At 38.8% G+C, this 11,679-nt stretch overlaps 2 protein-coding genes across 4 annotated transcripts; one reads left to right on the forward strand and one right to left on the reverse strand.

Moving 5' to 3' along the window:
- Window positions 1–314: 314 nt before the first annotated feature.
- lrrc59 (leucine rich repeat containing 59) lies at window positions 315–4,913 on the forward strand. 2 transcript variants are annotated; one of them, XM_004556657.5, is made up of 8 exons: window positions 315–496; window positions 642–751; window positions 909–968; window positions 1,328–1,486; window positions 1,782–1,886; window positions 1,969–2,041; window positions 3,265–3,456; window positions 3,641–4,913. In XM_004556657.5, exons 2-8 carry the CDS (start codon window positions 650–652, stop codon window positions 3,919–3,921), a joined length of 972 nt encoding a protein of 323 aa, XP_004556714.1. In that variant the 5' UTR covers window positions 315–496; window positions 642–649; the 3' UTR covers window positions 3,922–4,913. The 2 variants fall into 2 exon arrangements, with proteins under 2 accessions (XP_004556714.1, XP_012776049.1); XM_012920595.5 differs by having other exon boundaries at window positions 317–496; window positions 3,638–4,913.
- Window positions 4,914–5,044: 131 nt separating this feature from the next.
- On the reverse strand, window positions 5,045–11,365 carry nat9 (N-acetyltransferase 9). 2 transcript variants are annotated; one of them, XM_004556658.3, is made up of 6 exons: window positions 11,173–11,365; window positions 10,121–10,230; window positions 9,892–10,032; window positions 9,701–9,760; window positions 9,439–9,533; window positions 5,045–9,347 (listed from the first exon to the last, which is right to left on the reverse strand). In XM_004556658.3, the coding sequence occupies exons 1-6, from the start codon at window positions 11,247–11,249 to the stop codon at window positions 9,198–9,200; spliced, it is 633 nt and encodes a 210-aa protein (XP_004556715.1). In that variant the 5' UTR covers window positions 11,250–11,365; the 3' UTR covers window positions 5,045–9,197. The 2 variants fall into 2 exon arrangements, with proteins under 2 accessions (XP_004556715.1, XP_076743763.1); XM_076887648.1 differs by having other exon boundaries at window positions 10,121–10,249; window positions 11,173–11,352.
- Window positions 11,366–11,679: the final 314 nt, after the last annotated feature.

Below are 11,679 nucleotides of genomic sequence, written 5' to 3' on the forward strand. Positions count from 1 at the left end.
TTCACATCTATGTAAATTTAAGAGAAGATGCTGAAGTTTGGGTTCTTTTGCACTTGAGGGATGTCAAGAAGAGAAGCATGGATTGACACATCAAATATAACTGCCATTTCTATTGCCCCCACACACTAACTATTTTAATTTGTTTATAATTATTACTCACAATTTATATTTTATTTAATAATTTCATATTATCATATTCATCATTTATAATTTAGTATATTATGACTTTTAAGAATAAGATCAAAGATAGCACTGGTTGCAGTGCGCTGTTTCCTCCGTTGCTACAGGGGGCGCTGTTCGCTTCAGTATCTCCGTATTGTCGCTCAGTTAGTGACGTGGATTTTCATTGAAGCAGTCAGTGCTGCCAGAAGCAGTTTCTCCAGCCTTATAGAGCTCTCCTTCTAACGCATTTTAACCACATTTACAAGGTGAATCCGTCGCTCTCTTTCGTCGTGTTTCACTTTTTAACACAGTTGTGCCGCAGCTGTCGAAACAGGTGAGCAGGTCGCGTAAAATGTTCACATTGCAGGGTTTTCCTGTTGCTAGTTCAGAAGTATCTGCAGTAAAAAACTACAGAAACTGGCCACTCATGTCAGTATTTCTTTGTGACAGTCCTTGTGATGTGTGTTTACTCACCACAGACTCCAGGATGAGTAAAAACAGCAAAGTGTTGAACCTGAAGGATAAAATCAGTGGGAATGAAGTGGACCTGAGCTTGTGTAATCTCACTGAGGTGCCAGTCAGGGAGCTGGTAAGTTACTCAGCTGCTTCAAAGCATACTGTAGTTTTACACTCACCGTTACTCTGCTGTGGTTTGTTCCCATTTCTGTTTCTTGGTTAAAATGTCTGTTAAATAATTACCTGCCACTAATGTCAAACTTGACTTGTAATGTGATGTTTTCCAATAGGCCTTGTTCCCCAAAGTAACAGTTGTGGACTTATCTTGTAACAACATTACCTCCCTTCCTGTGAGTATTGAACACTCAGATTAAACATTTTGTTTGTTTTTGATCAAGTTGATGCTCTTAATAATACAATTTCTTGCAAAGACTGTTTGTTTGAGAAGTTTTAGAGGTCAAAATTATTTTATCTTATTAGGTAATTGATCATCTTCAAATGTTTTAAGTATTTCTTTGTCTTAGTTACTTTTTCATTGTTTTAAAAAGTAATCACTCTTGCTTTAGTGAAGTATTTTCAGTAACTTACATTTTCTGAAACTCTGGGAGCGACAAGTTGAATTACCCTGCATGCATTCAAATGTCTTAATGAATGAGCTGGGATGTTTATAACTGCTGTGTGTCTCTTTGACTGGGTTATCCTCCTGCAGCCAGAGTTCTGCAACCTGACCCACCTAGTGAAGGTGGATCTGAGTAAAAACCAGCTGACCGGTCTCCCAGATGACCTGGGGAACCTGGTGAACCTTCAGCATCTAGACCTGTACAACAATAAGCTGACAAACCTGCCAGTGAGCTTCTCTCAGCTCAGGGTGGGTGTTCTTTGATAGATGTGCATCCATTGTTTAAGTTAGCCTCATCCAGCAGCCTTAGCTTAGCATAAAGAGCTAAATTCATAGCCAGAGTTTGACCTACTGGATGTAAATCTCCTAAATCTCAGGAAGACGCTAGTATATGTTTCTAAACAAAAATCCTTTGCTTTTTTGTTAACCTTTGCTGCTGATAACTTGCTGTTTTCTTACTTTGTAATTACAAGGTGTGAAGCGTGTGGTTGTTGAGGTTCCCAAGCTCAGTTTTGGCTCTTTCTGTGTGTGTCTTTGTGTTCAGAGTCTCAAATGGTTGGACCTAAAGGATAACCCACTGGAGCTTGGCCTGGCCAAGGCAGCAGGAGACTGTCTGGATGAGAAACAGTGCAAACAGTGCGCCACTAAGGTGACAGAGAGAATGACGAGTCAGCAAATTGATGATATTACCATAAATGCGTCCAATACTAAAGATCGTGGGGGTTTTTTAGGTTCTGCAGCACATGAGAGCCATTCAGGAGGAGGTCGATCATGCTCGAGAGAAACGACTTTTAAGAGAAAAAGGTAGGCAACATAATCATTCGAGAACTTCAAAAAAGTAATAACTAGGAGAAAAAAAGCTATTTTAAACTAACAAGTATACTGTTGCATTTGGTTGAGAAAACTGTTTGATACATTAAAAGAAACTGATTTGCAAAGTGGGGTCATATCCTCCCCAAGTGTTACAGGAACATATTTATCCTGTGTATCGTCCACACAAACAACACATTTTTGAAGTTGTGTGAAATGTAGCGGAAACTTCATCTGTAGCTTTAAAAAAACAAATGCAGTGGAATACAGTGAAGTTAAGTATTTCTTACTGAGATCCAGGGTTGTAGAAATTATGAAAACGCACATTTAAAATGCTCTGCGTATAGTAAGGAAGCTTAGATGTTATCAACCATTAGTATTCACACCGATTGATGTACATTAATGAAGCACGAGTCTCATTGTGCCCTTGGAACAGACTATAAAAGGATTTGAAAATGTTGACTGAATAAAAATGGAGGATTATAGAATTAATACTACAGAAGTGCTATTAAAACAAAAAACCCCATAAAACAGGAAAAATAATAATAATAAAAATAAATAATAAATGAATGAATAATAAAAAATAATTCTGATGAAAATGTGGGACTTTGAGGGTGAATTCTATCACAATTAATATTGTTCTTACTATTAAAACATTGTGGTTAAAAGTTGCAGTGACACAGAATGATTACATGTGTAAAATAAGACTGCTATTACGCTAGTTTATTTTTACACAGGCACAAGTATGTTATGTTCCTAGTTGGGGGTTTAAAACACAAAAAGTCTAAATAGTATGAATCTAAAAAGCAGACATCAAGACAAATGAAACAAGGAAAACTATACTTACGACTTTACTGTAAAGTGTGTTCATGAATTCTTTCATTCAGTCATGCATTGCTCCACCACTCAAATCTATCATTGTTAAAAATATGAGTTTTCAGTTAGATAAATGTATTTAAAGGTTAGTGCAGACTCGCACAATAATTTTGTGGGTTGTTTTTGTTCTGGATTATTTGAAAAAGTATCGCAAACAACAGACTGAGAGGATCGTTGTTAATGGGAGTCTTGTTGCCGCTGTGAAAAGAAGTAAATGCACTTCATCTCATTTATGGACAGCAGGAAAAAGCTCCCTGAAATACAAGCTTATAATGTCCCAGCAAGAATAAATCTGTGTAATTGCATCTCTTCTGGCCACATTTCCTTCATCCTTTAATCAGAGCTGGAGAGGAAGAGGGAGGCGAAGCAGAGGGAGAGGGAGGCCAGAGAGAGGGAGGCTCGCAAACGGGAAAAGGCAGAGGAGAAGGAGAAGAGGAGGAAAGAGTACAATGCTCAGAAGGCAGCACTGGCTGCACAAGAGCAACAGAAGAAGAAAAGTGAGGAGAAGAAGAAGAAGAACGGACAGGCAGCAGGTGGTAAATCTATTGAAATAGAAAGTATTCGTATCTATGTTTGAAGACTTTATTCAGCTTGTAACAGGCCTTTTCTTTTTTCCTTTTTCTTTGAAATGCACAAATCACTCAAAGTGGTCAGAAAATCTTTTATTTCTGGTTTGACGAGTCACTCTGATATCAAGCATGTGTTTCGTTACAGCAGATAAAAAGGTCGCTGTGGAGTCTAAGCCTAAACCTCGCCGTTCTGTCATTGGTCTGATCTTCAAGCTCCTCCTCCTGCTGCTTGTGGGATTGGCTGGAGTCGCCGCTGTCTGTCACCTGACTGACCTGCAAAAGGAAGCTTTCTGTCTGCCGATAAACGCCGCAGTGGACGACGGCCTATCCTGGGCCAAAGAGCAGCAGATTGTGCTCAGACAGCTGGTGCAGAATCTGTCGACTGCAGCGAAAGAGTTTCTCGAATCCACACAAACATCTAAGAACTAAATACTCAAGCCTCCATCAAAGCTCAGAGCTCCAGGTTTTCCACTATCACCTGTGAACCAAGGGATTTTGTGTGTTTGTTTTTTAAATATGAGAAATCATGAGTCTCATTAAAATGGGTAACCCTGCATCTCCTTACCATGTTTGTGATGCTGGGGAGGTGAAAGGTCTGTACAGATAAATGACAATGGAACAGGTGTGAAAACCATCTTAAATTCCTATGGAATTGTCTCTCTTGTACCCTCTTTGTACTACAGTGTGTTTTTTAAAAAAGAAGAAGAAGTAATCATCTTAAATGTCTCCCTGTCAACCATGTTTTGCACTTTGACCAGCAGCCAGCTGGTTTGTTTTCTGTGCATTACACGGAGCACAGGCTGTATTTGAGAGACGTTCAGTGAAGTGTCAGGGGGCCCTGTCTGTGCTGCACCAGTCACATGTTAGCTGCCAGTCACAGTTGTCCATTTGCCAGTGTTAGATTAGGCAGTCTGAGCATGTGCAGTAAAAGCTGTGTCAATACAAAGCCTTTCCAGCCATATAGTCAACCCTCCTTAATTTTGCACTTTGGAGTCCAAATGATAGAAGTGGATTTTATGTTGTCACAGCTTATATCCTCAGCCGGCAAAACATTTTCAGTCACACGAATACCAAAGATATCAGAGGTAATTAAGAAAAAGTGTCGGTATTATCCAGCAGAGAGCAAAATCTCTTGTTTAGTACATCCTGTTTCCTGCTTCCAGATCTTTAACAAGAGCAAAAATCCCCTTTCTGACGGTGTAAAGTTGCTTAACCACAAATCGAATCCCGTTTAATAAAAGAAAAGGGCAATTTCAACAGCACATCTCGGTTTTTCTGCATAATAAATAAATGCTGCTGTAGTACGTGCAAGAAATCTGTCTGCACAAATAAATAAAGTGTAATTCATTACTTTGATGGTGTATGAATGTCATAGGAAGAGATCTTTATCAATAGGAAAGGATGGCCTCCATCCAGTGGCCCAACAACCATCTTCCAAGATTGAATTCGATGTCTTCCATTTCACTATAAAGCTCTGTTTCCTTTATGTGCGTTTATAATAAAAAAAAAAACAGCAAATCAGAAAACAAACGTTTACCTTGAAAGCTCAATGTGCAAATTTAGAAATACTAAATAATTTCAGTTCTGATATAAATTAAAGCTCAGCCAATGCTGATGATTCTAATACAACAGGTCATTTTAAACTTGATAACTCTTTTTTTTCATAAATCCTGCACAGATTGTATCATTTCATAGATTTTTCCTGCTTCCCAACTGTGAGTATTTATCGCAGACCTAATTTTTCAGTAACAATGTACAAACTGTAAATTTGTCTTTAAACTGGACTACCAATAAACAAGCTTTGCTACTGTCGCAATAAATGAATGTTTAATTCAGATGCAGCGGTGAAGGACAAATAAAACTCATTCAGATATTCTGTTTCAAACATCTTTAGTTGTGAATTTCATTCATTTTCACTTTATTGAAAGAGTGGTGTGCTGTTTTTAAAAGCGTGGCATGTCTATCTATGTCTTTCTAACCCCCAAGACTGCTAGTTCAATGTGCATATTGAATTAGCAGTGTAAATAAAAAGCCTTTTAAAAAAAAAATCTGTTTTTTTGTGTAATTTTCCTGTCGGCATAATTAAATGTGCTGCAAAACATATTTGGCTCATATATTGTTTGTGACAGAATAACACCTTGGTGACAAGAAAATGCCGTCAATAGGTTCAGGTCTAGTTTTGTCTTTGTTAATGTAAAATATAGTGTTCAGTCTCTGCACTGCCATTTCATGACATTAGCTGCAGACAATAAATAAAGGCAGGACTTGTACTATGCATTTTTTTTTAAGTTCCATCTCTCCTCTGCTAATTCGACGTATTTCAGCTTTAGCATAGCATTCAAAATAGTGTTGAGCTGGTGCAATATGGAATAGAAGAAATGGTCAACATCCTGGTCATTTATGTAAACGCTGACACGTTTCTTTAGTTATAACCCCAACAAGTTGGATAGTTGGCTTCCTGGGTTTTGCAGTTTGGTGAAATGTTTAACGTTGTTGTAAAATGTTGTGAAACATAAAGTACTCAGGTGATGGAGAAAGTAATAGAGAATCAGTGTGTAATGAGCCTGAATGTAGCTTCTCTGGAGCTTCTGACTTTATTACATCAATGTGACAAACAGGTGGAGCTCATGTGATTATTTGGTATGTTATATGTTAAAGCACCAGGATGGGCTTGGTGGTGAAATGCAGCTTAGAAGGTCAAAAAAGAACTATAATGCTCATATTCAAGTTACCATTGATGATCATTGTTAGTGTTTAAGAAAACATCTTGATCCACTTTTACAGCTGCACTAAGACACCTCAGAGGACTCTGTGCTGTTAGAGCCATTCTCCAAAACTAGACTAAAACTAAACTAAACGAGCTAGAAATTGCAAACAATACCACAAACATTACTCAGAATGCACTCCTTGGACAATTGAAACCTGAGACTATAAACCACCTAATATGACCAACAAAGCGTTCCGTTTTAGCTGCCGCTGCCATCCATTAGCTTTTTGTCTAATACGACCATTTTGTGTGAATGAAGTCTGGGAAACCACAACAAATAAGTTTTTTAAAAAAAGAAAGAAAATGGGTGGAAAGTGCCTTTAGTGGCGGTTCGTGTTTCCTAAATCTGATTTTCCAAAATAGGGTTGGAAGGAAATTCAATTAAAGGTTTGGTGTCACAACTGAAGTTAATGTAGCAATTCTTCAAAAAAAAAAAGTACCTCTCAGTTCAAGTCTAACAAAACAAGACTGAAAGAAATCATTTCAGTCTTGAACAATCATTCAAGCAGCCACACTGCAATCTGCTTTTCGTTAGGTCCATGTTTTTGGGAGAATTACTTTTTTTGAGGGTAATTTTGAGAAAAAAAAGTACATTATATCACCTGTTTTGGAATTTCTATATATCTTTTCCCTATTTTAAGGGCTCAGAAGTAATCCATTTTACAGCTCCATGAGGCCTGTTCCATCATTATTTAATGACAAATTAGGCAGATAAATCTGGAGTTCATCTGGAGTTGATTTCAAGTCTTAAACTTGATGGGGAAAAAACCTTTCACAGGTCAGCAATCAACAGATGTCTTTATAAAAAAGGAAATCCTGACAGTTTAAGAATCATCTGGATTGTATTCTTCAATAGCCCAGTCAGTCACATGATCTGAACCCAGTGTAGCATGGTTTTCAGTTACTGAAGGCCGAAAGACCCACAAAGAAGCAGAAACTGAAGGTGGATGCAGATGAAAGCGTGCATTTCAATCACATCTCTGCTCTTTGATATGAAATCCACTGTGGTTGTGTACAGGGACAAAAATCACAAATATGACATGTCCAAAAACTTATGGACCTAACTGCAGAACTCCCTTAAGGTGTAGACTAGCATTAGCTTGTATCACACTTGTGCTAATATCACACAGTAATGATACGACTTAACTGAAGTTGATGAGGAGAAGAGGAAAATTTTAATTAGTTTGTTAGTTACGATCTTATATTCTGCCCTTCTCCCCTTTTCTGGGAGGCAGTGGGGAGGTGGAGCGTACAGCCCGATCCGGCGGGGAGGTCTGGGAAGCCAGATTGGGCGCCCCCCTTCCGGCTCTCCTCTCTGCTCTCTCCTATCTTGTCCCTTTTGTGTTACTTCTCTCTATCATCATTTCTACCCCTTTGAAGAATTTAGGCTCCATAAATGCTAAAGAGGTAAGTATTATTTCTCAGTTGCAGTGAATAGATAGAAAATAAACTGTAGGAAACTAAACAGAAGAAAGGAGAAGAAAAATAACAGTTTAACATAAACCAGTGACACGCTCTAGGGCCTGATCAACCCTGGCAGGGCCTCCTTATATGAGGGGGTCTAGTGATAATGGCCGAAACACCCGATGAATCCAAGGTCCACTACTGACGATGTGTCCTAAACTTTAAAATGATAATCTAGATCAGATCTCTAATCCCTAAACCTAACCAAGGAAGGAAAATGGCAGATTAGCCTGGGTAAGACCGAAAGTTGAGGCACAGAACGATGTGTACTGCTGGTAAAGTTTCTGGGCTGCCTTTCCTCATGACAGCCATCCCTCAAGAGTCTCTCCATCTAAAGCAATGCATCAGGGACTGTAACATCTAGTCCTTTTTCCTGAATCTCAAGACCTCATGAATGTCCATTGTTGACTGAATAGGAGGACAGTGAGATTTAGGAGTATGAAGTATGAAAATAAACATGGCAATAAAGCTCCCGCAGCTGGCATTTAATGTTTGACACCAACCAGTTTTCAGCAACAAAATTGAGAAAAATATGTGACATTAAGAGGAATATGAGACTTTAATGTATAAGAGATGTGTAAATAACACATTAGGCTGTGGTTTTTAATGGCTGTGCATCAGTAAGTGGAAAAAAGCTCTTAATTTCATTCTGGGGACAGAGTGAATAATTAAAAAGAAGTAGCGCCTAATGCTGCTGAAAGCTGGTGACTAAAACCATCAGTTTGGTCCAATTTGAAGTTTAGTTTCAAAAAGTCAGAACTGGTCAATAGAAATACTGAACCAAACATAAAAACATCACCTTTCAATTTTAAGTGTAAAGCTTCTCCAAACAAAGGACACCAAAGATATTAACTTGGTTTATAGATAGAGAAGCACAAATCTTTGCATTGGCAAGTGATTTCTAGTTTGCTAAGGTGGTACGCAATCAATATAAAGTGAACCAGCTCCACTAAAAACATCAGCCACAGCATCTTTCATTTCATTTTACTCCTCGGGTCGGAGATGACAACGGTTAAATCAATGTCTCGACTACAGTACACGATTTGATACGTGAGGATGAAAGTTTGATGTCATATTCACACCTATGCATTTGTTTTTCAACAGTGTTCAGGTTACAATTTGCAGGTTTTTTCCTCCGCAAAGTCCAACATCCAGCAAGATCACACCAAAACCACCAAGACGAATTCCACAAACCTGGTGAAGCGTATCCAAAAAGGAAGAACCCATTCAACTCTATTGTGAATCTGGATTTCCTTATTTAAAATTGTATAATGAGGTATGGCTTTGTCCTTGTCTGCCTCTGTTTGTCTTATAATCAGAATTTTTTGCCACTATGTGACAGAAAATAACATTTCTTGTGACTCGAATACAGAATTCTGTTGCAAGTTTTCAGATTCACATGTCATCCTGTCACATCATCCTGCTTCACAAGCTGAAGTCTTTAGAAGGTGAGTGAGAAGCTCAGTATAGAACCTCACTGTGAGAGCAGTTCAGGTCCGCTGCTGCAGGTCTGTCTGTAATCTCGTTCCTTCACGTGAGCTGCATCGTCCAGCAGCTTCGTCCGAACGGACTCATCTACCGTCAGCTCGAGTGTCACCTCTTTAAACACTGCACACTGCGACACCTGCAGCAAGCAAGACTTTGTATTGAATTCCCAAAGAAAAGGTTTATTTTATAGAGCATATCCACAATTCCACACAGTGGGATCTGGTTACCTCTTGGAAGTGGAGCTTCTTGAACATGGTGATGCTGACCTGGTTCTCCAGCCCGATCTTTGCTTGGAACTTTCTGACTCCGAGTTTGGTGACTCCTGATGGAGGAAAACACGCTAATCACCACCATAAAATAACTGTTTTTTACAAATGTAACGTAAAAACTGTACTATACTGTCTACAGTACTTAAAAAAAGGCTGAAAAAATCTTTCATTTCCATACAGAAATCTTTAAAAGTCTGACAGACTGTTCTGGCTGCCTCACCATAGCACATCATCATACGTGTCACCTCCTTTCCGATGCCCTTGCCTCTGTAACTGGGCTCTGTTAAAAAACAAACAATAAAAACACTTCTTCTTTATCACAGAATCAAAACAATGTAACAACTGAACAAAAAGTCTGCACCGAGCATGTAAAAATGCACTGATTGCTCTCTTATAGATGTTTTTAAGAACCTGCTATCATGATCTCCAGCTCAGCCAGCGAAGGGTCTGTTGGATCAGTCAGGAAGATGTTGACATCTCCCACCATGCACTGCTCCTCCTCCACACTGGGGTCAGCCCACCGCTGCTTGTCCAAAATTATGAACGTGCACTCTGGAAAGGCAACATAAAAACACACAAACACAATGAAAATGCTTTTCTTGGCATTGCTTTCCTATCATGTCTACTGACGGCTCCTCACTGTCGTCATCTTCCCTCCAGCTCTTCTGCATGTCGTACTCCTGATCCAGGGTCAGCGGCTCTGAAGCGGTCAGCTGCTGCAGCTCCGGAGACTTCATCCACTCATGATACCTGGATGAAGTTAAACTCACTAATAAAGACGCCCAGGAAATATGAAATAACAAAGACAGCTGGTTACTATGATCAAACTAAATTACTCAGAAATTGAAACATTTGCTGTAATAATAAAAAATAAATAAATAATGGGTTGAGAAAAATCTATTATTGCCAGAATTACGGTAATTATGAACTATATGTTTTAATACAGATATGATATGGGAGGTACTTGTGATTTTGCTGTGAAAAAGGCTATAATAGAAGACAACTGTGGCAGATATGCATCTTGCTTCTGGCTCAACCTGTTCAGGAGTTCTCCAGCTGGCTATGTCAATAAAACTGCTGCATGACAAACTATTTAACTAACTTTTACAGCCACACTCACATGTAAAGAAGCATCCGATGGAAAAACAAACGATGAGCTGAATGAGAACTCAGAGAAAAACATCTGCATGACTGTGTGGCTCAGTCATTTTATTTCAGTGTTATATGACAGGTTATCTCTAACATTAATTTAGGGGGATGACCAGTTTAGAAACACTCTTATAGTGCAATACATCTTAACGAGTTGCAACACAATAGTTAATAGTGCAAAAGCAGAGAAAAGGCTAAGATTATGCCTCCTTTTTCCAGGTTTCACACTTCGCAAAGCCTTTGAAAGACCACGTATTTGATACCTCTGCCTTAAAACATACTCTTTACTAAAGACAAATAATGTGTCATTAAGCAGTAAATATGACCTGAACGGATTAATCTTTATTCTTTGTATTGCCTTTCCTTGTGCAGTTGTAAATGCTATTGTAAACAAATGTTTTATACTTAGCACTAAAAGACTGTCACATAAAGAGACACACACATTGTAACAAAATGTGGTGATAAGAAGAGGAATAAAAGGGGCAGAGGACAGTAAACAGCTGTGATGCGGGGATCGCTTCCACTAACAGCTGTTCACGTTACCTGGGCACGTGGTTTACGTTGTAAGGAACCAGCACGACTCTGTGTCCCTCCAGTAAAGTGTTCTCGTTTATCTTCATGGCATCAAACCGCTGATGAAGCTGTAATAACTTTAAAAGCGATCCACGTTTCTGCTCAGACACCGCTTCCGCATACACGCTTCCTGCAGCTGCGCACAGGAGTCACACAGACAGGAGGCGCCACCTGCCGGACAGGATTAGGAAGCACGAAAGGCAGGGAGGTTTTGTTTTGTTTTTGCAGAACTTTATTTGAAATTGTAAAGTGAACAGTCAGTCATTCCAGTTCAGTTTGTACAGTAGACATTCAGGGCAAATAAGAGTAACAATAAGCAATACAATGAAAATGAAAATAAGAGGGGTAAATAAATAAATAAAGAAGAAAAAAAGGGATGTGACAGACTTCATAGTAGCTTTGTGCTTGAAAATTGTATCTGTGACAGCTCATTTGTTGAAAATTTCTGGATGAATTTCAATTAATGATAAACCTTTT

The sequence above is a fragment of the Maylandia zebra genome, linkage group LG8 (assembly GCF_041146795.1).
Source record: "Maylandia zebra isolate NMK-2024a linkage group LG8, Mzebra_GT3a, whole genome shotgun sequence".
Lineage (NCBI taxonomy): Eukaryota > Metazoa > Chordata > Actinopteri > Cichliformes > Cichlidae > Maylandia > Maylandia zebra.

Bases quoted from the DNA above. Each gene is read 5' to 3' on its own strand.
- lrrc59 (XM_012920595.5), top strand. From the start codon at position 650: ATGAGTAAAAACAGCAAAGTGTTGAACCTGAAGGATAAAATCAGTGGG. The intron at 752-908 runs GTAAGTTACTCA...GTTTTCCAATAG, and splicing joins AGGTGCCAGTCAGGGAGCTG to GCCTTGTTCCCCAAAGTAAC. The intron at 1,487-1,781 runs GTGGGTGTTCTT...CTTTGTGTTCAG, and splicing joins TGAGCTTCTCTCAGCTCAGG to AGTCTCAAATGGTTGGACCT.
- nat9 (XM_004556658.3), bottom strand. From the start codon at position 11,249: ATGAAGATAAACGAGAACACTTTACTGGAGGGACACAGAGTCGTGCTG. The intron at 10,033-10,120 runs GTGAGGAGCCGT...TTGCCTTTCCAG, and splicing joins CTGGAGGGAAGATGACGACA to AGTGCACGTTCATAATTTTG. The intron at 9,761-9,891 runs GTTCTTAAAAAC...GTTTTTTAACAG, and splicing joins GCTGGAGATCATGATAGCAG to AGCCCAGTTACAGAGGCAAG.